Source organism: Acanthopagrus latus, chromosome 15, assembly GCF_904848185.1.
Source record: "Acanthopagrus latus isolate v.2019 chromosome 15, fAcaLat1.1, whole genome shotgun sequence".
Classification (NCBI taxonomy): domain Eukaryota; kingdom Metazoa; phylum Chordata; class Actinopteri; order Spariformes; family Sparidae; genus Acanthopagrus; species Acanthopagrus latus.
Window position 1 is genome coordinate 13,348,206 of NC_051053.1, and position 26,884 is coordinate 13,375,089.

Below are 26,884 nucleotides of genomic sequence, written 5' to 3' on the forward strand. Positions count from 1 at the left end.
TTTCTTAGTGCCCTTCTAAGGATTGCTTGGGTGTGATTGACATCTCCCTGACAAAACCTGTCACCTAGAAATTTCTTTGATCTATTACTTAATCATTTTCCATATTACACTGTGGTGACACACGTAACCGCTGCCTCCAAATTACTTTTCCACACTACGAACCTACAACCGCAATAATGTTTTGAATGAAACACAAGGATAATTAATTATTGTTGATTGATTCACAGAATAGCTGATATTGATAGTACCATCTTGGGCGCAGTGCTCAGGAGGCAGAGCTCGGTGGGTCGATCCCTGCATTGCAAAGTCTCCTGGGGCAGGATATTCTGAGGCCCCATATTCTTCCCAGTGTCTGTTCCATTGGTGTGTGTGTGTGAGTGTGTGAAAGGCTGAGCATAGAAATACTGTAGGGCACTTTGGATAGGAAGCCCTGTATCACTCCTGATGAGCAGGTTGGCACAGAACATGGCAGCATCCGCCCTTGTAAAGCATTTTGAGTGGTCGGTAGACCAGAAATGCATTATATAAATCCAAGACCATTAACCATTTTAAAATGTTAACTGTCAACAAATTTTATTTGCTGCATGATACTATCTACTCTTGCTATAAAATATGTTCTTGTAGCAGCTAAAGATAAAATGGTTTTTATGGTTCTGGATAGAAAAAAAGAAAATGCCAAAAGTGACTTAAAGGTTCACTTAGATTTGGGAAAGAAATTCAAGCTTAGAAAGGTCATATTTACGACATCAAGCAGGGCATAATACAAACTCAAAGGAATCTTAATTTGATGAATATCTTTCCATAACTTTGAGGTCCTATTTGTAAAGGGCAGTTTGTGTATTCATTTTATTAAACCATGAAGTCATGTTCATTGCACACCCACAATTTACCCTGATTTCCTCTCCATGATTTGTGTGTGTTAGACAAATGTAGCATTTCATACAATAGAAAAGTGGAACCAGTAAGCAAGGCAGCTTTTACATTCAGCATCAAAAAGTATTGAGGAAAACAAAAGCTAGTAACTTATACATCAACCTATACTGAGGTCTAATAAGTTATCTAGTTGTACAGGAGCTTTAAAATGTGCCCTCAAACTCTCTCTCATAGATCACAATTAGCCGAATGGACTATTGAACATCAAAGTGATATTCACATTGTGCTTAAAGACAATGACATGCAAAATGTAAATATTTGAACTATGTATTCTCAATATATAACAGGACTATGGCCTTGTGCCCAAAATTGGCAGTAGTTCTGAAATCTAAACCCAGACTTGGATAATGTGGTATTCTTGACACTTTTTGTCTGAATGCATAATCTAAATTTCCATTAATGAGAAAGGACTGTGGTATTTCTATGAGCCAAGAGAGTCGAAAAAAAAAATTGATGGATAGGAAATAGAAAAGCATAAATTAAGAACACTGGAGCGAAGTGGGTGATTACAACTGGTACACGTGTGCCATTGTCTCCTGTTCCCTCATTTGGTTATTCATTGCAAAATGTATACTGGGAGAGCTGTTGTGGAGAAAAAGGATTCTCCAATTAAGCAGACAGTGCCAGTACTAAATCTTATCTCACTTCCTTCAAAAAAGGTCACTGATGCAACTATGTTCAGCCAGCCAGATTTGTTCATTGAAGCCCGGTGAATTCATCTGTATGCAGTAATGTCTGACACATGGACTTAAAATGCTTTCTGCATGGATCTGTGTATTATGTGACACATGCAGCAGATGCTACGGGCTAAAGAACTCATGAAACCAGTGTGAAATGTATCAAGTCCACACAGTGTGGTAGAGCTCGTCCTCATTAGAAAAATGAAGAACATCACAAGTCGAAAATGAAAGCAGCCTGTTACGACCCACATTTATGTTTGTTGTTCAGCGGCAACCTGCTGGGGCTGTAGTGTTAATACAGCTGTAAAGGAGCAGTGAGGAGCAGTAGTACTCAGAATGAAAAGTCTGTATGGGCAGGAGGTTGGGGATGGACAGTCTGGTTAAACAGGCTTGAGACTTTCACACAGGAGTCCTCTGTTTGTGTCCAGTGTCAAACCAGATGTCAACAGTGAGTTTTTTATAACTCTCAAGTACATGAGGTAATATTAAAGGTAAATTACTTGGGTAACGTAGATATGGCGTAATGGACGTGATGGAAGTGGGAATGTACAGTCCGGCATGTGTGGCGCTGTTGGACTGCAATGTTCATGTTGTTTTCACACAAGTCCTTTTTCGATATGCTGATTTGATTAGGTGTGAAGATGTGTTGTTTTCAACCTTACTTACTTGTTGCTATTGACCGTGTATTAAAAGACACCCAAAGCCATCAAAACTGATTAACAAGCAATGAGATACACGGGGCAGAGAACAAAGGTAAAACAAAGAGCAAAGGCAAATAAAAACAGTGTAATGTTGTTACAGAAGCGTGGATATGATTTCAGCTCCCCGGTGGAAGCAAAACTGCATTATGAACGGCACGCCTGAGCATGTGTAATTAAGTAAAAGAGATCGAGAGGCAGGATGGGTATCAAACGGAGAGCACTACCCAGCTTGTGCATCTCCTCTCCTCTGAGCAAATTACGCTCTCTCCTTTCATGCCAAACTGCTTGCAGTAATTTCATTTTAATATGATTCTAAGAGAAACAAGCCGCGGCCTACCGTGCTTCTTGTTATTCATGGGAACTCAACCTGCCATCTGTTATGGCACCCAAGTCTGTCAAAAACCCACCTAGATGTATTACCCTCCCCGCTGCATGGCGGCAGACACTGCTGTTTTCACTGCAAACAGCGTGGTGTTGCTCTACTTTATACTTTTTGTTGATTTATGTCCTCCATGCTCATGTGAGCCTCATCAATTAAACATGCTACAGATACTTAAAAAATATAAATTGCTTTGTAGGATGCATGACATCAGAAAGTACAAGTGCAATTAACAATAAGAAGCTAGAAGCCTTTTGATTATTCCACCTCTATCATGATGTCAGAAATGGGTTATCCATGCACTGAAATAGACATGGCACTTCCGTGCCGTACTGTCCTGCTAGTAGTCTCTTAGACATCTCTTCATTAAGGCAGCTTTGTTCACATGCCAATTTGTCATAGCAAAGAAGGCTTTTGAACTTCGCACATTAAATAAGGCTGCAGTTTTATTTGACTGAATCAAAATGCCCAAAATGTCAATACCGTGCACATGTTTTCGTCTAACCCACAGCAAATAGAAAAAATGCTGCTCAGTATGACATCATGTAACATCAGTTCATCAAGCGGAAGAAAAAGATATATTCGTGGCATGTTTGTGAATATGGCTTTCGGAACCAGTGAAAGGCTTTCGAGACAAGATTGTAGCAAAGTGAGAAAGTAAACTTTAGTATGACTTTGTAAAAGCCCCAGTCCCCCTCAGCCTCTGTCATGGTACGTGTCACACCTCCACTGTGTCATCGTGTATCAGGGTGTCCAGGGGTCATTCTCATGGTTCATTGCCGAAGCTGCCTCTGAGACAATATGTTTTTGTGCTCTACCCGACTGTGCGGCCCAGTCTGCCCAGATGAAACCCAGAGCTACAGTATCTTCTTCTTCTCTGTCTTGTTCTTCACTCAGCCATTTATTCCATCAGCTAGTAATCTCCCCTTTGACCCTTTCTCTTTCTGTCTCTACAGAAACTTTTTTTGTTTTTTGTTTTTTTGGAGACATTTCAAAACAATATTATGGATTAATATATATTATATATATCCAAAAATACAATATTGGTGGGCTCTCCAAATGATTAAATGTTCATGTTCTAAATGCTGTCCAAGGTTTTTCCCTCTTAGAAAATGGCCATGATCCACAAACCCTAATGAATTGAATTGTGACCATGCATTGCGTTCAGCAGTGCACTCTTCCATCACGTGTACAGATAATGTTTTAAGCATCCCATTAAATAGAAATTCATTGAAATTATGGCCGTCTGCACGAACAGTGCTTTCACATGTCACATGTGCGGCACACAGGCTGAAGGCCAAAGGACGACGTGCTTTCAATCAAAACTTTATCACAACGCCCAATATATGTGAAATGTTTGGGGGGGTCTAGTCAATGACAAAGTTTTTTTTTTTCATTTCTGTTACAAGGGTTTTTATGATGTCTGCTTATAATTGTCACAGTATTGAGTTTTAGACAAGTTATTTCCTATTTGAAGACCTCTTCCTGTTTTCACCCGGGTCTCATTTGTTAACTAGTCCCAGCGTATTCAAGTTCCACTATCCTGTTTTGCTCTTGTGTCTCAAATGTGCTCACTGCTTCTGTTCTTCACGTCATCCCGGCGTGTTTAATTCTCTTGGTTTCTTTCTTTTGTTGCCTGCCTTGTGTTTTTTAGGTTTGCTTTTTTGTTACAACCATCTCTGCGTATTATATGATACAGTAAACAGCTACCCAAGATTTTCCTTCCGTCATTTCCAGTGAATTCTTATTAGTGAATTCTTGCAACCCTAAATCCCTCATTTTTGATGTGTCAAGAAAAGCCCAGGTGTTACAAATAATAATCATGTATCATGCACAAGAGCCCTGAAACTGAAGCAGCTGAGCAGAATTCATCAATTCTCATCAATTACACCTGAACACTGTGACATGTTAAAACTGGCTACTGTGCTGAAATAGATATTCAAACCATGTCATATCTCAGCGAACATTCTCATTTGCGCCCTCTTTCATAATGTGTTTGATTCCCCGTGTGCTGATGGGTGGCTCTCCTGCTGTGTTTTCATTCACTGTATAATCTCCTGCCATCAGAAAAAAAGGCCAACAAGCATACACCCTATCCCCGGGCAGTGTGCTAAGAAGAGCTGAGCAGTACGTCTAAAGTGCACGAGCAGGTCTGTGAAGCAGACACAAGACACTCCTTCAGCAGAGAGGAAAAAAAGGACACCGGGTGCGGCACTGGAAGCCCCAGTGCAGCTTGGCATGGCTCGGCGGTGAGTCCTTCCAAAGGTGTTAGGTAACTGTCACTAATAGGGGTGCACATTAACCTCGGCCAGCTTATGTCTAGGTATTCATGACTGCCGAGGGAAGCCACTGTGGTGGCAGTGCCAGTGTGATAGGCTGAGCTTTCTTCATCCTCCTGCCCATTTTGGCACCAGCTTCTTCCAGATGACAGCTGGGAAGTCATTAGCAAACTACCACATTGCTCAAAACACAGAAGGACCTCTCTCACTCGGTGTGTAAAGATGCAACTGTTCGGGGTCGGAACGGGCTTCCGGGGGACAAATACTTGCCTCTGAACAATATGAAAAAGGGGGAGAGAGGCTGAGGGAATTCTGCATGTCCAAGCTTTCTAATCTTGAATGTGAAATGCTGTGTCATTTCAAAGGTTTGTCCTCACACCATTTGTGCACATGTATCCCACAGAGCCACATGTGTGAAGACACCACGATCAATTAGGAATTCTTTGTCATAATCACATCTTCCTTTCAGTCAAAACACACAGACACAGTTCCCCAGACTTTCACTGGTATTTAGTACAAATCCTGACTTCCATGGTTTTTGTCACTGCTGCCAAGTGTGGCATTACACAACGACTCTGGCACCACTGCTGACTTTCATGAAAGGCTGCGGCGGCGGCGGACATGGGAAATCTTAAAAGCAAATGAGCACTGTGTCTCCACAATGCAAGTGTGGATATCAACAAGCGTTGCACATATTACAAGGACTGAAAATTGAATGTCACAATTTAACATTAACATGGAAATGCTTTCACACTGAGATTTGAATGTATTGTGGGACCCATGACCATTATGGCTATTTGAATTTATGTAGCTGGTGTATATCCAAGCGAGTCAGAAGAAGGGAATAACTGCTCACTTTGTCTAAATTGCATATTTCAACAGGCATAAAAGATATTTTCACAGCAGACATGTTTTCATGCCAGGGCAGGAATAGCACAGGTGCCGCTAATTGGTACAATGTATAAGGGCTGTGTAGCATTTATGCTAGCTACCCTCATTAATATCATTAATTACAGCTGTGCACTTCCTGCTATGACAAGTCGAAGTGACTAGCTAGCTACCATGAAGAGGACGTCACTCAGCGCGATTTTTAAAAATTGTAAAAAGCAGCCAACTTTTAAAAAAGGTATGTTGCAACTTTATATGTATGTGGAGGTGAAATGAATGACGTAGAAGTAGTTGCTGTATGAAGCAAAGCAGTAGCCTAGCAAGCTAACATCTGCCGGAAGTACATCAAGCTCTGATTAGCAAGTTAACATGAATAATTCAGTTCTGTTGGCTAATGCTGAACATATTCTGTCCGTTTTCTTCACGTTATAAAAGGCAGCAGAATCCCCATATTTAACCCTGCAGTTAACACTTTTAACTAGATGAATAACATGGTAACAACAACTATTTTTTAAGCTTTAGCTAATAAACATCTAATCTATCTATCTAGCAGTCTGTGTTATATTTTAAAAAGTTGGGTCTCTGTAAACATCAATATTGATGATACAATTGTGATAATCTGCTAATGCTTTTTGACCACTGTGCACAACAGTATGAAGATACTGCCTTTAAAGTTTAACACCATTTCCACTTATTTTAGTAAATAAACGCATATTCTAGATTTGATGCCAGATACATGTGTCAAACAAGTTGGAACAGAAGCAAAAAACAAAACAAAACAAAACAAAAAAACTGGAAAGTTGTGTAATGCTCCATAAAACAGCTGTCACAGGTAAAGGAGTCCATGTAACAGGTGATAGTGTCATAATTAGGTATGACAGAGGCATCCAGGGAAGGCACAGTCATTCACAAGCAAGGATGGGCCGATATTCACAATGTGACACGCTTGATTGTTTAGAGAACTTGACAACATGAGATCAAGAACACTTTTTATTTACTTACAAACTGTTTGGAAAAGTGTTTGCAAATGATTGTGTTCTCTTGTTTATTATGTATTACACTGCATCCTGGCTTTTCTGAAATTGGGGATCCATCAGGCCATCCACCAATACCAATGCCTGAGTGATTTGATGGCCCTAGAGGTCTTCTCTCTCCAGACATTGTCTCTGAACAAGTTCTTTGTGTAGAGGGGGAAGAATATTATGGATTTCCTACCGACAGCCAAGAAGGAAGGTCAGGTAAGCCAAAGATAAACATGCCATACTAGCTCAGATGTACAAATACGGCTCTCTCTAACTGTATGTAAAATATACATGAAATATAACATATATAAACAAAAATGTATATGAATTATAATATATATAAAGAGATGTGTACAATATTCATATATATGTGTATATATATATAGTTATTCATGTGAAAAAAAATACTTCATACTGACTGCTATTGTATTTGCTATTCATTGAATATACATGTTAGTCAATGTGTGACATCATCTCCATCTCTTCTTTGCCTCTTGCTGTTTTAAACAAAATGGCTTCAAACTTGAACGCTATTTAAGAGGCACCTCAGTTTCAAACACTTCCAAACTGCAGTTGAGCAAAATACCCACCAGAGAGCACCAAAGCATCACTTTGCATCATAAATGCAAGGAAGAAGGTGGTAATAAGATAAGAGAGGAGTAAATGGCTTGTCTTGGTCTGTTTTCAGCATTATTGAGTCAAAGAAAACAGATGTTCTGCCAACGACTAAGCATGAAGTCACAACATATATACTGAAATGTATAATTTCTGCATTGATCACAATGAATTATACTGCTGTTACTTGAACTTCAGTTTATTGGCTACAGTGGGACAAAACCTCAGTCATAATGTGTAGACCAATACAGTTTCTCTTTACAAAGACCATAACAAAGTGTCTGTATAAAGGTGTATAGAATCTTTCTGAAACCTGCTCATGTAGCCATGACACAGGAAGAACAAAAAATCATCAGAATGGGAACATTGTGAGTGAAATATATTATTATTATTATTATTATTATTATTATTATTATTATTATTATTATTATTATTGTTATGTTTACCTTTAAACTGAAAGAAAATCCAAGGCCGTCATAGTTCAGACTGAAATGGAAAACACATCTGCAGCCTTACTCCACCACGGAACTGCATTTAGTTCCACATTAGAGCTTTGTCATGCTTTGATATTTTCCTTCAGTGAGTCTCTCCTCTTGGTGATGACATTTGTAACATACAAGAAGAAAGGCTTCTCATTATCAGCAAGAATTAGTGGCAGGAGATCAGTTATCTGAAGTTGGGTGGCCGGCATGACTAATAAAAGGATGTGTTGCCATAACAATCCTTCCCTGTTTGGAGCGTTATAAATTAAACCAACAATAAAAGCAGAAAATTCACAAACTGTAACTTTTTAATTTGAATTCTAATGTCAACTTACATATGTATAAAAGGCTACTTGCCATATAACATAGCCGTGGATAGTGGGATAAAATGTCATGCTGGAAGCAAGCGTTTTACATCACTACAATATGTGGTTAAAAATAGCAAAGATGGAGGATATTACTGCCCTTGCCTTATGCAACTTAAATTTTTTTCACGTTGTTGGATATTTTAGGAATAGGGTGTTTCCTCAGATGTTTCCTCAGAAACAGGATACTATAAACGCTTGTCATGGATGGAGTAACAATGCGAAGAATGTTTCTCACACATGAGTGACCAATGATGACAAGTGATGTGTGATGTTTCATCAAGACTTGAAAATAAACTTGGTTGCAACGCCAAGAATTGTGTGGAAAGAACTTTTTCAGTGGCACATCAGCTTTGCTGCATTGTAAAAACAATTCTCGGCAGAATAAGAAACAAAGTTTGCAGATGTTGCGGGTATAAAGAACACAGTCCAGGCCTTTTCTTCCACTTGTGCATCTTAAGAAAATGATGATGATCCTAATGGATTCATTCCCTTTTTCAGTGTGCACAGCAGATGAGAAATGGGAGTACTGTGGCTGTTTTTATTTGTAATTCTTATTTTACACACTAGATGATGCTCTCACACTGGCTATTGCTCTTCAGATCCCTGACCTCTGTGGTTAAATAATGGATTTCAAATTTAATCTGTGTAATATATTAGCTCATAAGCTTATTTAGGAGGCTCATAAATAGATCTCTTTAATCTCAGTGGATTCAGCCCTCTTCTGTGAAGCTTCAAATGATCTGTGAACACATTGAGAGTAATTATTTTACATTTTTCACTGACAGAAAGGCAGCAGGGCCATGCCTTTACACATGCTCTCTGCAAATATGGAACTCGTTTGAGCTGCATGCACTGGCAGTATGTGAGGGATTTTTAATTGAGAGAACAAGATGCCTAGGAAGAACATTTAAAACCTCTGGGGCTGCACCTGTAAGTGCTGGGTGTGCTGGAGTGGAACCAGGAGGAGTGGGTGTAACAAGGGACATCATGTAGGAGCTCCAAACAGGTGAAGGATTATTTTGGGCTTGCTGGATTTTCGGACTGGTAGTTCTGAACAAGGGGAAGTGAACACTTTCAATGACCAGGGCGTTGGTGCTGATGGAGTGGAGCTAACGGGAGACATCGAGAGAGTGATAGAGAGAGAGAGAGAGAGAGAGAGAGAGAGAGGAGGGAGGGAGGAGAGAGAGAGGTAGCAGATACTTGGTAACGCATCACAGCAGGACAGGCAATCGAATCTAAAGGCGCTCAGCCAGCGACGGACACGGACGAGGAAGGTAGGACAATATGATAATGACATGATCACCCTGCTATGAGTTGATAGTCACAAAGCAGTGTTAGAGGGGCGACTGCGGCAGAGAGCAGCTTTTCACATCAAGGACAATGTTTTTCACTCTGTAGTGTAACATGTTCTAATCACTATGGACGAGTTGTGCGTAATTCACCACTTTACGTTCACGAATAGTTCTCTTACTTTGGCATGTGGCTAAGCGGTGTCTTTTGAATTTGCGCACCAAAGAGTTGTAGAAGTAGTTGAAAGATAAACGAGTAAGTATTTTGATGAGTTGTCAGTTGAATGGGAAGTGCGGGCAGATAATAGACACTACAGTGATGCATTCCTCTTCGTTCAAGTTATGTTGTCTTTGGTAATGGTGCACTCCAACTGTTGCAGTCGGGTTTGCACGGGTTATTTTATGGGAGTAATTAAGCCGTCAGTAAATGTGAGGCAGCGTGCATGCCTGCAGAGGTGTCAGGTGCACGGTGTTATCTCAGGTAGCCCTGGCGACTCCTGAAGTGGCGGCTGGGAAGCGCCTCGGTGCCCACTTATTTATTCATGTGTCACCTGAACGCAGCAGCGACGCAACGCCAGGTTAAAGGGGAACACCACTCAGTTTGAGAATCGAACTATTAAACCTGCGGCCTGGGTCAGTATATTATTTTTTCCCCATTACATATGTATTCTTGTAACTGTAAATACAGCCGTACAGGTCGCTAAACATTTTAGTTAATGGCGCTTTAGTCTTCTTTCAGGAATACCTTCATAGACTCGGATGCAACAGTGTAGAATAATGCAATGCAGATGTTTGTGTTTTTACTCTGTAGCCCCTGCTCTGGGCTTCCAAAACTTTCAGGCAGTTATAGTTTGTTTGTTTGTGTGCATGTGCTCAAATTGAATTTTGAATCGATTTATTATAAGCGCCATATCTCAAGTCTGAATTACATTATATGGATTGTAATGCCTGGAATGTTTTTCCAAGGCCAGTGTATTATGACTGGAGCAATTCTGATCGATCTTTGCAAAAAACTTTAAAGTTGATGAAAACTTTAATATGCAAATTAACATTAAATACTCATAATCATGTAATTCAAAATCAGAAATTATGTTCACACGTAATTGCTTTAAATATGTTTAACAGTAGCATACTATAATATATGACACTGTCATGAGGAAGCAAAGGAGTAATTATCACAGTTGGACCAGCGATTATAAATCAGTCATCCTCAAGCAGAAATTCACTAATTTATTGTTTGTTTTTGGCCCGGACAAGGGGCTGAAAATATGTTCCATTCAACCTGTTGGTACAATGATGTCTTTGTACCAAATCAGAGTTAAATTATATAAAAGTTGTAAGCCAGCCTGACTGTCTCTGAAGATTATGCCGTCTCAGCTTCTGCTGGAATATGGTGGAAACTTTGGCCCGAGTAACCCTGGTTGTAGGTTCATTCTTGTATAATGTGTACTAAAGTACTGACACACGCATGCACGCACACACACACACACACACACACACACACACACACACACACACACACACACACACACACACACGCCATGCCTATGACAGTTTCCCTCTCTGAGTTTCTGTCACTCTCCCTGAATTCATTCAGAATATAAGAAGGAAGAAAAAAAAACAGTTAACTGTAGAGTCCATATCTGACGGACACCTTGACTGACAGGCTCAAATGAAACTCAGTATGAGGGATCGAGGAATGAATTGCAGATACAGTGACTCTTCAGGACTATCCTATGAGGACACAGACAGGGAGCAAGGATAAGGGCAAGGAAGGACGACATAAAATTGAAGAATGGTAAACTTGGAGATAACAGAATGCAGAGTATTGGAGAGTGGTGGATATTAGAATTAAGCATCTCATTTTTCCCTTGTGGTGTCAATATAGTTTTTGTAGTTAGGCTAACGGTGGAAATTGTGAGCGGAAGTATTTGGAGGGGTTTGGCATCGATTTCCAGGTGGAGATGCATGCGGATAGACTATATACCTGCTCTTGAGTATCTGTTAGGTGATTGCACATGAATGTGATTTAATTTGGTGTTTATTTTTTTGTTACTTACTTGCTTATATTTAGGATATCAGCATCATTTGTTTTTGGCACACTAGGTTTGCAGTTGACATGAATTGATTTTTATTGCAGTTTGTATTTATACAGCAGTGTATTTATGCTGACAGAATAATTCACTCTTGTGGTTTCAGTACAGTGCTCTGTATATGACAGCTTTAGACACAGCTCACCTTAAATGTCAGTTTTCTGCCTTTTCTCTGCTGCTTTCGGTCTCTACACAACATCCCTGGTACTTGCAATTATGATCATCTTACACTTCCCACGATTCCCATTTTTTCTCTCCTCTCTCTCCTGGTCCAGCTGTGTGTGGTCATTAAATCAGCCAAGGCATTCGGGCAGAACTGAAGAAAACAGGTTTGAGAGGAGGGGAGGGCTAAGGCGATGATTTTTCTCAGCCAACTGTATTAGAGATAAACCTTCAGTTCCCGCATGCTGCTGTCCTTATGGATGTGAAAACATGCCTTTCTGACTTCAGTGGGTAAAATGAATCTGATCACTGACAGTGCCTTTTTTGAGAGGGCACTTGTTTAAAAAGTTGCTTGTAAACACAACCATCCACATTAATCTTGTGTTAAACTATTGTTTCTGGTCCCTGTATTAATTCGTCATTAATTGCGAAACCATCATGATGCAATTTGAAACAGAAATTTCCTGCAGGAAAGAATGCAGGCCTTTCAAATCCCGCAGTTAAAACAGTCATATCTAAACCAGTAGCATTTACCAGATTGTGTCATATTCTCCCCTGAAAAAAAAACAACAAAAAAAAAACATGCCATGTAAAACAAACAAAACAGGAATTTAATGGCAGCTTTGTTGTGTGACAAATCCCTGTTGTTGGTATTTACACATGGGCTGCTGCCCTGAAGTGTGGCTGAAACAGCACGGGGCGAGGGAGAGACAGGACGGGCGAGAGACAATGAGGGTGAAGTGAGAGGATAGGCAGGGCTGAATGAGGAGAGAGGTGAAGTGTTAAGATGCAAAGGTCGTCTGTGCCAGAGAGGAGCTACTAAATGGTTTGTTTTGATCTTTCATCCGGGAGGGAAACAGTCAGCTTTTGGCGGGATGGAATGACTGCACTCTAACAAAGAGAGAGACAAAAGGAGATGAATGAGTCTCTACAGGCTATCGGCTGCCCTCTGACACAGCTGTCTGTGTTTATGTTGTCTGATATACACACAGGCCTCTGCTGGGACAGCTTTGCCGAGCTCATTGCAGCAAATAACGGCCAAGTGAAAGAGAAAGTCAGGCTAAAGAAATGAGCATTTTAAGACTGACAGCAAAATTTGGGGAAGAGGCAATCAGGTCACATTATGGAGGCTTTGAATTTGTTTACCGGCATAAGGTTTGAGCTAGTGTAGAGCTGAGGCAAATAAACACTGAGATGAATAGCCTGCTAATGCTGTGATTACAGAATAAAACAAGGGAAACTCATTAACAACACATCTAATTGCCTCATGAAAATAGTTCTGGTCTCTGCGTATATTGAAACAGGTGAAGCCAAAAACATTGTGATTCAGTAGAATAAAAGTCGAGTGGAGGACGAGAGGGACATGGCGGCGTATTGATCTGTGCTGCTTCTATCAGTGGATGGATGTGAGGGGAAAAGTCATGGAGTGTATCATTATGTTCTCACCACAATTTGTCCACAAACACACTAAAAGCCTAAAATCAGAGAGCTAAGATTGTTATGTCAGTCTGCACTCAGGCAGAAAAGAGGTGGCAGCAGCACGTATGGTTTCTTGCTTCCTGCACACCTCTTTGTCCCACATTACTTTTTTTTTTTTTTTTTTTAAGATTTGTATCTTCTGAGATAAATTGGCTTCACAGAAGTCTGCGATGACTTGTTTCTGTACATCATTTATTTTTAGTATTCATTTGATTAGGGCTGCAATGATTAATGAATTAAATGTCTATCAACTCAATCGGCAACTTTTTAAATGATCGATTAAGTGGTTTGAGTATTTTAAAAAAAACTTTAAATTCTCTGATTTAACCTTTTAATTTTGATTTTTTTCTGAGTTGAATACCTTTTTTTATTGTTGACAAAACAAGACATTACAGGACGTCATCTTGGGCTTTGGGAAGCAACAATTCATTATTATCGCTTAACATCCCTCCATATAATTCTCAAGCAAGAAATTGAGATTTCATGTCCCACAATTCTAATGAGACAATAACTCATTTAGAATTAGAACTTTTTTATCTCTGGAGTTTAAACTCATAATGATGAACAGAACTTTGGGTTTCATTGTGTTACGGTGTACTTCAGTGCATATTGCAAAGCATTGGATTGATATTACAACAATTCAGTAATAAGTACCACATTAATCTTGTTCATATGGCTCTTTTGTTTCATTTGTATATGCAGATTAAGCGAACATTGGCATTACACAAATTACTTGACTGAAACAACATAATCTTGTGATTTTACGGACTTTATTGCCCATCATTAAAGTGCTGAATGTTTGAGTAGGAATTTATCAGTTTCATCCATGTTGTTTCTCTTTCTCCATGCCACATGAGTGCTATGCACCGGCACTGCAGTAGAGTACGGTTGACATGTCTACAAGATGAAGTGTTATCAACATGTAACCTCCATCACTGCACCATCAGTCTTTCATCAGGTTGTAATGCTCCTACTGCAGACACAGCTCCTCATCATTCACTTGACAAATGCGGTGCACATTCTCACCCAGTTGTTTCTCAGTGTGTGGCACATGAGGGGGCTTCTCCCCCAGTATTTACTCCAAGTGAACACTAATCAACCCCCACCCCTCCCCTCAGGCCACATGTCACTCTCACACACACATCATGGTGCTGGTCAGCACAGGACAGAGTGTGTATGAGTTGTGCCTGCTCAAGCGTTTTGTGACAGGGTGCTGTAATGCGGCGCCTTGCAGCGCTCCCATCCTGTTCCTGGTAATTACCATCTCCCTAGGTCCTGTGTAAGCTGCCCTGCGTCTCTCCCACAGTGTTTAGTTTTACTGTCAGTCCATACAGGATCAAAGAGGCCACAGGCAGAATCTCCAGTGGAAGAACACTTTTGTCTTGGCATGTGACCTACAGCTGCCTGTCTTGTGTTTGCCTGGCAGGAAGTTAGTGATCTTTTATTGAGTCAAGTCAAGTCAATTTTTTTTTTATGTAGCCCATTATCACAGATTTCCCTCATAGGGCTTTACTCTCTATCTTTAGACCCTCGTTTCAGATAAGGAAAAAATAAAAGGTCTTTATAACTGGGGAATTATTGGAAGAAACCTCAGAAGAACAACAGGGGAGGGATGTCTCTTTCAGGGCAGGGAGGCGTAGAGTAGTTGTTGTGTGTCCAGAATAGGCCAGCTGCATTCTGAAGAAGCAGTGATTTAGTGATTTTGGGCACATTTTAAAAAACGTAGGTAAAGATGAGGATGGCTTAAGTGGTTCTACCTCTATGGAAAACTGAGGTTTGGTCAAGACCCTGACCGAGAGCAGTTTTTGGGGCTGATACCCGATATCGGGTAGTAAAAAACCCTGTTACCAGTGTATTGCCTGATAGACATGCATTTTTCATACACATGATCTTTGAATGTGGTAATCAAACACTTGTGACAAAGATATGTAATGGAGGCAGAATATTTTACTGTCAAAAATGACATCAGCGATCTGAAACAGAAGACTTCACTTGAAATGGAATAATTATAAATTATTGTATTATAAATGATTGTTTTCTGCACTGTGTTATTTTAAACCAAAAAGTTTCCATATTAACTGATATCAACTATATATATATATATATATATATATATATATATATATATATATATATATATATATATATATATATATATATATGCTGATACCGATATATCTCTGATAGGCCAACATCAGCCTGTCCAGACATCGGTCAGGTTCTAATTTGGTCACTGATGTGGAAGTTACAGCCACTGGGGCTTATACTATATGTCACGACTACGTGCCTCTGTCTACAAAGGTTTTTTCGGCTAAACAGTGCTAACTACTCTGGTTGCTGAACTTATGCTGTCCAGGGGATCCAATTGTTTGTCCAAAGACCTTGGCTACTAATTTCTTAAGAAAGTGGAACATCAGCGGCAGTAATTTCACACATGACCCGACCAAAATGAACAGTTTACTCAGCCTCAGTGTGCCATGCCACTTGATTTTCACTTCTCCTCAGGAAGAGTTACACTCCAAGTGCCATCCTGTTTAAATTGCAATCTTTGTCATGTGAGTGAGGTTTGCTGAGTAAGGCTTTCAGAGAGTCATGTCATGTTTGAGATGAAGAGATCAAGAGGGCGGGAAGGAAGACATTACTCAGCTCATCAGAGCACTGCCATCACTCCCTCCTCCCTGACGAGGCCAAATGTCCGCTAATCTGTCTGTGATCACTGTGCTAATGAGTGATGGCTTTTTCATGAGGACCGAGGGCGGGCAGAAATCTGCCATCGATTTGCTGTGATAATCCAGATCTGGCCGCCGACTGAGGCCCAACACTCCCTCCGAGAAGGGTGCCTTTGAGGTTAAGGCGAGTCAGACACAATTGCCATGTAATCAATAATATCGAGTGCAGTAAGCCAGGAGATACAGCCATGTGGGCAGGCAGGCCTCTCTGGAGAGAGCACAGCAGGTCCAGATATTACTCTTCACTTTACACTGCCTTAATCACACATTACTGTCAGATACGGTATAGGACCACAACTCATTAAATAGACCTGGATCTCAGCCACCCTAAGCTTTGCCCAGTGGGAGCTGAATGCGTTCCTAATAGTCATTCTGGGCCTTAGAATAGACTGCCTTTAATTCAGGATTCAGGGCAGGATCTCAGGCATATTGGCAAGTATTACAGGTGTAAACATTGGACTTGATTTAATGGACTCAAAATACTTTCGTCTTTCAAAAGCCTTCTGCATAACTGTGAGAAACTGATGATTCATGAATACCTGGTGAATAATAACTCTTCTAACAATAACAAAAAACCTCAAGAGCAGGCTAAGGATATCCTCCCTTTTCAAAGAGAAATACTCTCAATCATAAGATATACATTTGATTACTCTTTGGGCACAGTGAAACTGTCGTCTTGGACCCATACACACCATGACAACACAACAAGCCCACAGAAGACATATATTTGTTTTGTTGACATTTTACATCAGGACACAGGAGAGACAATTATCTGCCAAAGAAAAAGAATTGGAAATGACTACAGAAGACATATAATTGGACAAGCCGAGTTGTGTGGTAATTCAAAAAGGAAGAGACGTGAGTCAATGTAGATTCAACCAAGAAGAGAAAATAGAAAGAGAGAGGACTAAAAACAGTGAAGAAGTAAGGAAAGTAGACAGAAAAAGGCTAGCGTGGAGAGAGTGAGAGACTGGTACGAGATGTTGTGATGGGGTGGGGGGTTTGAGCAGAAGATGAGCAGTGACTCTGACAGAGTGACGGAGGGGGTGAAGAAAGTGAGGGATTGATAGATGGTGACAGTATATCTGGTGGAGTGGGACAGTGCTGCACCAGGCCGAGCTCACATAGAGGACCACGTCTCTGCTTAGTCCTGTTCTCTGCAGTGTAATTGACCTGTACATAACTGACTTATTAGAGCACGTCATGCTGTCCTCGGCTAATGTAAACCTAGAACAAGCTTCTGCACTAATCACAAACTCACCTCCTCATCAAAAGCCCCTGCTTATATTAAATTCTGTTCGTCTGCACACAACGGCATTCCTCCACTATTCTTAAACAATCTAAATGTCCGAATTCTAACGTGCTCTCACAGAAAAGTGGAAACGCTGAACAAAACCAAAATGTTAATATATGTTCTTCAGTGCTGTAAATGGTTTGTTTACATCAGAGAAGTTTCTTAGTTTCTTTAATTTCAGTAGGTTTCAACAGGCAAAGAGAAAAGCTGTGTTAGACATAAATATTAATTTGGCCTCCTCAGCACACTGATTAACAGCCTCTTGCCTTCTAAACTCACAGCGGAGTTGCATTTTCAGTGGCGTACAGGTCAGGGCATATTGTATGCCTTAGACTAGCACTGTGTTTGACCAATGTGTCATATTCTAACTGTGTAGTACCAGCATTACCTGGTAATTTCGTATAATATAATATAATAATATAATAGTGGATTTACTAGAGAGTTAACAACATATTGGCTTGCCTGGCGTTTAGACGGTCAGTTCATCTACAATTTTTTTTATCGCAAAAATAATTTTCATTAATTTTTAAAATGTATTCTTTTATTTTATTCTAGTCAGTCTAAAATGCAGCGAGATGGAAGTATCGCAGAAAATGGAATTACTCAAGTAAAGTACAATTCCCCTAAAATTCCCAAGTAAATGTACTTAGTTATATTGCATCATTTCTCAAGTTTGCAGAGAGGTTCAGTTTGATTTGCAGAGATTCTGGCATATAATTGCATCAGTGAGTTCTGCCACTGTACACTGAGACAGTGGAGTTAAACAACAAAGTCTCTTTTCAGTAACAATGTCCTGTTCACCCAAGATAATCCACCTGCTGTGGACAGAATTATAACCTTTATACAAAATAGCATGGTGTAATGTGTAATGAGAGTAATGTGCAGTTTTTCTGGAAATCTATGTTGTCTTAATTTTTAAAAAAATCAATTTTCAATCACAAATTATTTTCAGTTTACTGAGATTAGGTTGGTGTGATGGCAGAAAATTCTGCAGATGATATCTAAAAACCTGGGCAAAATAAACATACTTTATTTGTGCTAGTCACAAAAGGAGAACGAGAGAAAGAGAAGACACACAATAGGTTAACTTGTCACAATTTTAATTGTGTACAATAAACAGTACAAAGGAAACATTAAGCACATTAAACATTATCAGTTAACTTTATGTTTTTATTCCTCTCAGGTCCTCAGCAGCTGCTTACTTTGCCTCAGAAAGGCTATTACAGCAGCCTAGAGCAATACTCACTAGAAGATAGAGGTAGATAGGTAGGTCAGTGTAAAGTACAGTGCATCTGTAACTTGGTGTGGATGCTTTCTTACTGGGAATGTTTAATATCGAATCCTCCTGCATCCTGGTGAGACTAGATTCGGATGCTGCTGCAGGATGACTGCTTGTGTTTTCCATGGCTGCCTCAGCTCTGTCAAACCCGGCATGTCTGTCTCAACCAGTATCCATCACTCATATTCACCCATTCGTCATCTCAGAAATGTCCTTTAGCATTTGGAGGAGGAATTAGTGAAGAGGCTGAATAAGGTGTGTGGGCAGAGAAAAAGGATCATTTGTGTGGCTGGGAACAACGATCATATATACATCAACAACTTTCCTACGTGTTTTTTCAGTGTGGAGTGCTGGGAATGGGCTTTATTGATTGTCCTCATCCAGACTGATCAACCCTAAGCCAGCATCAATGAGGAATACAGGAAACACTCAGATTTTGCCCTCAGGTTTTGCTGTGTTGTAGTTATTGGATTTGATAAACTGTGTTTGTCAGTACATGAGTGTACCTAAAGTGCTCCAGGGTGTCCAAGTCATGCTATCTCAGGTGTGTTTATGATACAAACAGTAGGAAGGGATGGATGTGACATTTTGTTCCGGAAAGGACAAATTGTGCAAATGTATAATCTGTTCAGGCTGTCTGAGACTCCCACTGAGTCGAGATAATACCCTTTACGAGAGGACCACAACTGTATCAGAGAGGACAACAAGGGAGGAAAGGGTATGAGGGGAAAGATAAGGTTTTTGGGGCAAAGCAAGAGAGAAAAAAATGATTTTGTTTATGAGCAAAGAAGGGAGGGAAAAGGAAATGAGAGGTGATGGAGTATAAAAAGTAGCAGACATAACCATGCAGGTTGTATTGTTACAGAAAGGGAAATGCAATAATGCTGAGGAAACAAGAATCCAAATGAAAACAAATGTGCCTATTCATACTGACACACATGCACAACTATTATTAGCGCACACACACACACACACACACACACACACACACACACATAAACACACACACTCACATATATATTGTATACACAATAAGCAATGACAGCCAATTCTTTACCTTCTGTCTCTTTCTCACTCACCTGTAAATTTTAGCTGCTTTGTCTGAATTGAATCCATTCCATATTGTATATCTCCAACAACAGCACAGTGACAGGACAGCGAGCAGCAACGCAACGCAGCATCTGTATCGTATTTTATTGCTCCTTACATGAGTTTCTGTAGTTTATTTTTGCTTTTTTGCCATCAGATACCTGAAGGACAGCGGTGCCGCTTCCTTTTACTGTGAGCCCAAACACAGTGGGCTTTGGGGAGATGGGGAATTTAGAAAGATAACCCTTCAAAATTAAATTGTCACGGAGTTTGCCGACCAGTGAGGCCTTGTTGGGACAAGTGATGACAGTGTAAAGAGCAGGAACAAATTGTAGGGGAGGGAAAGAGCAGCAGACGAGGGAGAGAGGGAGAAGGAGTGATGAAGGTGAGGGCTGTTGCATATCCTGAATTGCCTCCAGACAGAAGGTTACATGCAACCAATACAGTGTTTCCAAAATGCGCGCTTGGAGAAAGTTTTTCAGAATCTCCGTGTTAAAAGTATTTGTACAGCAATTTACAGCTGATTTGCTGCTCTCCTTCCAACAACACCTGACCATGAATACACTCTACGCTTCCTAGGCTAACTTTAATTATTTATCAATTTTGACTCAAGAATGGTCCAGTGAAGCTATGCCATGCCCAGTGGGCAATTTGAGGGGATATGCCATTCCTCTTGTTCTGACCAAAATGCTCTCCATCACCTTGTAGCAGAGAGAGTGCAGGGGCCGAGCTGTCGTTAAGTTGGTGCGATTGTTAAGTAGTCTCATCTAGTTGTTGACCAGGGGAAAATATGGACTGAAACTAAGTTGAATGAACTATGATCTATGCAGGGACATGAAGCAAACAAGACTTTACTGATATTATTGTGCTGACTTTTATTTTACTCAAATTCAATTTGGATCCCCTTTCGTGAGCTGCTTTCCTAGTCACATTAATGATTGAAAGTGGATTAAGTGTAAAACTGATTTATTTCTGCCAAAAAAGTTTGGGAACAACTGATTTAGTCCGCCTTACTCACTGATCTTTTATCTGACTGAAGTTGTGCAAGGTAAAATCTATGACGCTGTCCATGGTGCTGAAGTAGTAGATTCATGTGTAATTGCGCCTAGTCCCCACCAATATTCCCTAAACTATATATAATGAATACTCAATTACATGCATAATCATATTTTAGACTATGTAATTTATGGAGTAGTGTGAACTTCATGGTCAAAGTGCAGGACACCCTGCAGGATCATCCTTGGGGACATGTCATAAATCACTGACTGGTCAAGCCAATCTTGAAAATGCAATTAACAGAAGACAGCAGTTCAGTTTCAGTTTTTCTTTTTCTTTTTTATCAGACAATTAATGCTGCAACTTCTTAATTATGGCTATTTAACAAAGTGCGTAAATGAGCTGTTGCTGTGAATTTGCCCTTCATCAACATCACACACACACACACACACACACACACACACACACACACACACACACACACACACACACACACACTATGCAACACCTACTTGACATTTGTGCAGCAAATGTTTTTTTTTTTCTGTCCTCCAATTGTAGTGCTCACATCTCCTACTCACTTACACGGTCATAACCGAACATAAAGGAGCTGAAATGTCTTTGGACATCATGTGGCTTGACTGAAACTGCAATGTGGAATATCAGTTAACCAAAGTGAAAGTGACTGAACAGTATTCTGTGTTTGTGTGTGCTCCTCCAGGTGCAGGTGATGTCGAGGAGTGTGGGTTTAGGCGGCAGGATGACATTTGCCAAGCTCCTCCTTCCCTTCCTCTTTCTCCACTCTTTCTGTGAAGGTGGGTCCTCTTCATTTAATTAATGTGTAAATCTGTAAAAACTAGACTTATTTTATGATTGTGAGGGTGCTGTGCTTATAATTTAATTTAATGTGGTGTAGCTTCTCACTGGCAAAAAGTAAAGGACAGTGGTTTTATTCTGCAGCTATTTTTGTGAATATGTGCAGCAGTGTGAATGTGATGCTGAATAATTGAAAAGGAGTATGTTCACTCAGCGTTTCCTGTATAAAGGAATGACGGTTTAAAAATACCATGGTGCCATCAACATTCAACTAAAAATCTACCGTTTGTTGGGCAAATACTGGATTATGAATAAATATGTTTTGGTCTTTATCTGTGACTTAGTCAAGATTTGATGATACAATTTCAGTTCCAGTTTCCAGTTTTAAAGCACCTCTCCCTCTTCCTTGTCAGTGCTTCATTAGCTGCCTGAAAGAACTGTCTGTCACTTACTTTCCACACATAAGACATTCCTTTTACCTTTTCTTGACTCATGGAGCTTTTTCTTTTCAGCCCCAACCATGGTCTATTTATTTTTTCACATTTTATCACTGTCATTCCTTCACTCCTGCTCTCTTCTTTCTGTCCCCTCCTTCTTGCATTATTGTTCAGCTTAAGAATTACTTTAAAATAGTTCCTTCCTTGCTGAGTGTGTGTCTATGAGGACATTAGAGAGAGAGAGCAATGGTGAGAGAGATCTTCCATGTTGTGGAAAGTCACGTTAACTGTCTCACAGTGACAGGCAGGAGACACCTCCAATCACACACAGCGCTGAAGCAGCGAGGAAAGTTATTAAGTGAATGCCACAACCTCTTTCCATCAAGCACAATGAGTTTGTCAAGGCCGTTTTTGTGTCTCTGAAGGACCTTGTGTTTGCTTTGTCTTCCCCTCACTACCTCCCTCTTCCTTGCCTTCTCTAACTAACCCATTAGCACACTGACCCTGCACTCCTCTTGAGCATTACCCCCCCGATCCAGCAAATTGGATTGATGATCATTGCTGTGATTATTTTGTGGCTGTAATCAATCTGCATTCAGCTATCCAAGCCTGACGCAGTGCCCCGTAGTAATTAAGCCACAGGTGTAGACGGGAGCTTGTTAACCCTCCTCCACACCACCCCCTATCCTGTGAAGCACGCTCCATGTTCTTGGCACCCACTAAGAGCCACGCTGGCAAGCCAGAGATAAGCATCTTCTTCCGCACAGGCAGGCACATGACTGAACATAGAGCTCACACTTTCAAAGCACTGAATCACTCTATCAAGCGCTCTCGCTTCAAACAAGTTGGCTTCCCCTTCTCTCGCTTCAGTGTTTCTGTGGTCTGCCGCCCAGCTCAGCTGATCAAAGACCATCAGCTTTGTTCCCTGATCTTCCCAACAAAACAGCTTGTTTCACATTGCCTTCTGACACCACACAGCCCTGCCCAAACACAGCAGACTATTAACCCTTTAACATGCCCCCAAAAGTGTGGTGCTGTAATGGATCACATTCCGTCCCATACAAAGAAATCAATATGCGGTAAATGCAATTTTGGTCTGAATATACTATGCATATAATGTTATGGTTGAAAACACACTCACACTCTAAACGTGTGCAGGATATTCAGTATGTTAAAATTTGTGTTTATCCCTTTTTATCTCAGCCTTTAGATTTAAAGCTTTTCACAACATGCATTTTTAGTCTGATGGCCATGCACTGTTATAAATTAATCATGTTTTTTTCATATGGCCCCCGGGGGCATGAATGACTTTACCTAGGGACAGACCATGTAAACGATTTATAAAAGCATGAAAATAATGACCAAAACTGACAGCAGCACAATTCTCTGTGTGTAATTGATGTTCTCAGCTAACACTGTTTTCTATTGACTGCTAAGTGCTTTTGAAAGTGGATAACTGCGAAACCATTTTTAAACAAATAAGGAGATATAAATAAGATATAAGATATATGATTTGTACTGTTCTTTACATAAATTTGACCTAAATTTACCTGTCTGAGGGTAGGGTTGTAGTTCAAGGTCATGTTTATGCATTTCTCCCTCTGCGGAGTGATTGATGTGCTTCAGAGATGTGTCTGACATAGACTCAGTAAATCAGCATATAGCAGTGAACAGATATGAACAGTCAAACATCTAAAATGGGTAGACATATAGTAGGGATGAGAGAAACACTCACAAGATATGAGAACAGTAATAGACACTGGTCTTCGGACTGGCCTTCAAGTATAAGACTTCTGTATGAAAACAATAATGCTGTGTAAAACTATATTGCAGTGAATGGTAGATGTGTGAAGTTTCACTGGCCTCACAATTTAATTACAATTCAGCTTTGAACGATTTCAATGCAAAACACTTCTCAATGCATCGTGCTGCATCTTAGTGTATGGCATCCTCAGTGATCTACATTACTGCACGTTGTTACTTTTACATCAATTGAATTTTCTTTTCATTCAGAAAGTCCCTCCAATAATCAGACTATAGCAGTCTAGAAAAAATAGAAGCTGCATCATTTCAATATATGTACCTCAGTACATAAACATTAAAAAAACAAAACATTTATTCATCTGCAGTGCCTTTCACATTGGTGTAATCTACAATGTTGTTTTCACATGGCAGCTTTAAGATAATGCATTAATAACTCTGCTGCACACACCTCTCTCAGAGTAGGATGGTTAAGTTGATAGCACCTCCCCAGGTCTTGGCTGATTAGCTGGGCTTGCTGTTAATATTTATGGCTGCAGATGTTAGCTTCAGTTGAAAAAGGCTGACATGATTAGCAATTATTGTTCATGGTTCATAAGGTCTGACATGTGCCCTGAGATGTCGATTTAAAAAAATACTTGTTGGGGTTTTTATTATCACTCACAGATGATCTCTGCCTCCCTCCTACATAAGTAAGGTTAGCCTAATGTCCACCCACAATTCAATGCATGGGAGCAACCACGCAACATAAGCTGCAGATTCTCCATTATGCTTTGTCTCTGCATAAATGCAGAATCATTCACATCCGAATCGCAATGCATCTTATAATTGAGAAATTTCCACACCTGTAGTGAGTGATGGAGAACTGAGTAAACTTGTAAAAGAGGGCAGTAACTTCATTTCAAAAACCTTGACTTGATGGGAGGTGATATATTGTGGGCAGGCTGTCTGTTCTTGCTACGTTTGTCAGTGGTTTCTCTCACTTGGTCCAGACTTACATCTGACACTACAGCTTCTAATCCAGCAGATTAAAGAGAAAGTTAGGACAGATTTGATATAGGATTTTTAGGACAGAACATTCAGATGCTTCTTAACCAAAGATTTAGTCAGTTTCCTAAGACAAAATTGGAGCCATTGACCCATTTTACATTATAATGCCTGTATTACATTCAGAGGTACACAGGCTGCACTATGTACACACCAGCTTGCACATCTGAGAATAGCAGAATTAAAGGATTGCCTGCGCTGCCAAGAGATCAATGGCACCAAGCCGGGAAAATGTACCAAGATAGGTATTCTTAAAACATAAAGTTTACTCAGTTTATATTACCTACTCCAAGCAAGACTTGTCTATCCAAATAGAGGATCTCTTGGTCAGATCCACATACAGTGACATTTGTGAAGCTGTGCAGTACATTCTGGGTTGGAGTTGATGTTTCTCTTTATGAACCTCTGTCATTACTAAAGTGTTGATGTGTTTTTCCTGTAAAAACAACTGTGGTTACCTCTAAATGTCAGCAAACGTTTCCAGATGTCATACTCTGTCTTCCACTGAGTGCATCTGCTCCAGTGCTCACACAGTATCATACACTGAATATATTTACCACAGCCACTTATACATTCTCACACACTCTATATTTGCCACAGCTCCCATTTTGGAGGGAGGGGCCATGCTTTGTTCATGAAATGATGTGAAAACAGTCTTTGAATTAAACAGTGGAACAAGGGTGTGTGCACTGGCATCGGCACCAATTAGATGCTCCATGTTTCAGTTCAAGTGCTCATTGCAGTGATGTTTGTTCCTCTTCTTGAAGATATTTTTACAAATGCTGATGTTGAAAGCAGCAAAAAGGTGTCAACGACCTGCCATAACCAAAGAGCTACATTTATAAATGTTTTCAGGCTGGTAGTACTCTAAGAAGTTACAGTTAGGTTAGTAATAAGTAATCTGTCACACTTTACTGTACCCCAAATCAATTTACAGAAATTGACAATATGGTAATTATACGTATAATATTAGCTGTTAATCACTTGAGCACCAAAATCAAACACTAATTAGAGCCTGAGTGATATATTGGCCGATATAGGCCTATCACAGATATATTGGTATCTGCAATTAAGTTGTTCCATATGCTTCCATATGAAAATTTTGTTTTAAGAGATTACAATGCAGAAGGGTAGTTCAAATTGTTTTATTATAGATGGAATCCTGTCACTTAAGACAATATGACTAATTGTCAAACTGTTAAATCTCCAGCCTCTGTTACTTGTCTTTGTCATAAGTGTTTGATAGCCACACATGAGGGATAATTTCAGAAAACGTGTCTATATTGGCCAAAATACAGATTTTTTTTTTTTTTTTTTTTTTTTACTATCTAATGTTTGGGCAGAATTTAAATGACCATTCTTTTTCCTCTCATTATCACAGGCTCCAACCAGCCACCTCGCTTCCTGAACTACTTCTTCTCCACCTACCTTCTCATCTATGAAGATATGCCCGTCGGTGAGTCGCTGTGGAGTTCCTGCATGCTGTATTTTGATGTATCACTATGAAGTTGTGCATTGCTTTGCCAACTTGTTTACTGCTTAGAAATGGTGTGTCCTCTGTATGTCTTGGATGTAAAACTGAGAAAGAGAAAACAACAAGTAAAGAGAGTCGGGATAAAAGACATTGACAGTGATGGCAATGGATGTGTTTGTTTTTGTATGTGTGTCGTGTGTCTCTCTCTGTGATGAGAAGGAATCTCCAGGGCTTGGTCTTCTGAGTGATTCTCTATAATATATAACTGCAACAGAAAACAGGTGGGATGCTTTGGATATTTTGCATCCTGATGTTCATGTCTGGATGAAATGGATTGTCCAGATTTCATATATTCATGTTATTATAAGCTTGCTTTTATGTTGTGTGTCACTGCTGTTAGAGGCAGTTGGGGGTTGAGTCCAGTTCTTCCAGGATCTATAATTCCCCCTCCTTATTTATTTTTTTGTCATTTTTTGTTGGTTGCAGTGATTGACAGGGCAATTTGGAGATGTCTAGCTTTTCATCTTCTTTGAGGGTGTCAGTGGCTTAGAATTAAAATCCTTTATATTGGATTGATTTTCTAGAAGTTTTT

The 26,884-nt window shown here is 40.0% G+C and overlaps 1 protein-coding gene across 6 annotated transcripts in view; it reads left to right on the forward strand.

The window, feature by feature from the left end:
• Positions 1-6,926: 6,926 nt before the first annotated feature.
• cdh23 (cadherin-related 23) overlaps positions 6,927-26,884 on the forward strand; it is a 165,839-nt gene continuing 145,881 nt past the window's right edge. For 4 of the 6 annotated variants that reach the window (XR_005079483.1, XM_037124921.1, XM_037124929.1 and 1 more), the window contains exons 1-3: positions 6,927-7,098; positions 21,479-21,572; positions 26,200-26,274. Coding sequence is in view for 5 of the 6 variants with exons in the window: in XM_037124921.1 (XP_036980816.1) it covers positions 7,063-7,098; positions 21,479-21,572; positions 26,200-26,274 (205 nt within the window). In the remaining variant the exon portion in view is untranslated. Of the gene's footprint in view, positions 7,099-9,115; positions 9,622-21,478; positions 21,573-26,199; positions 26,275-26,884 lie in introns of those variants that run through there. The other 2 variants (XM_037124922.1, XM_037124924.1) reach the window with 2 other exon arrangements.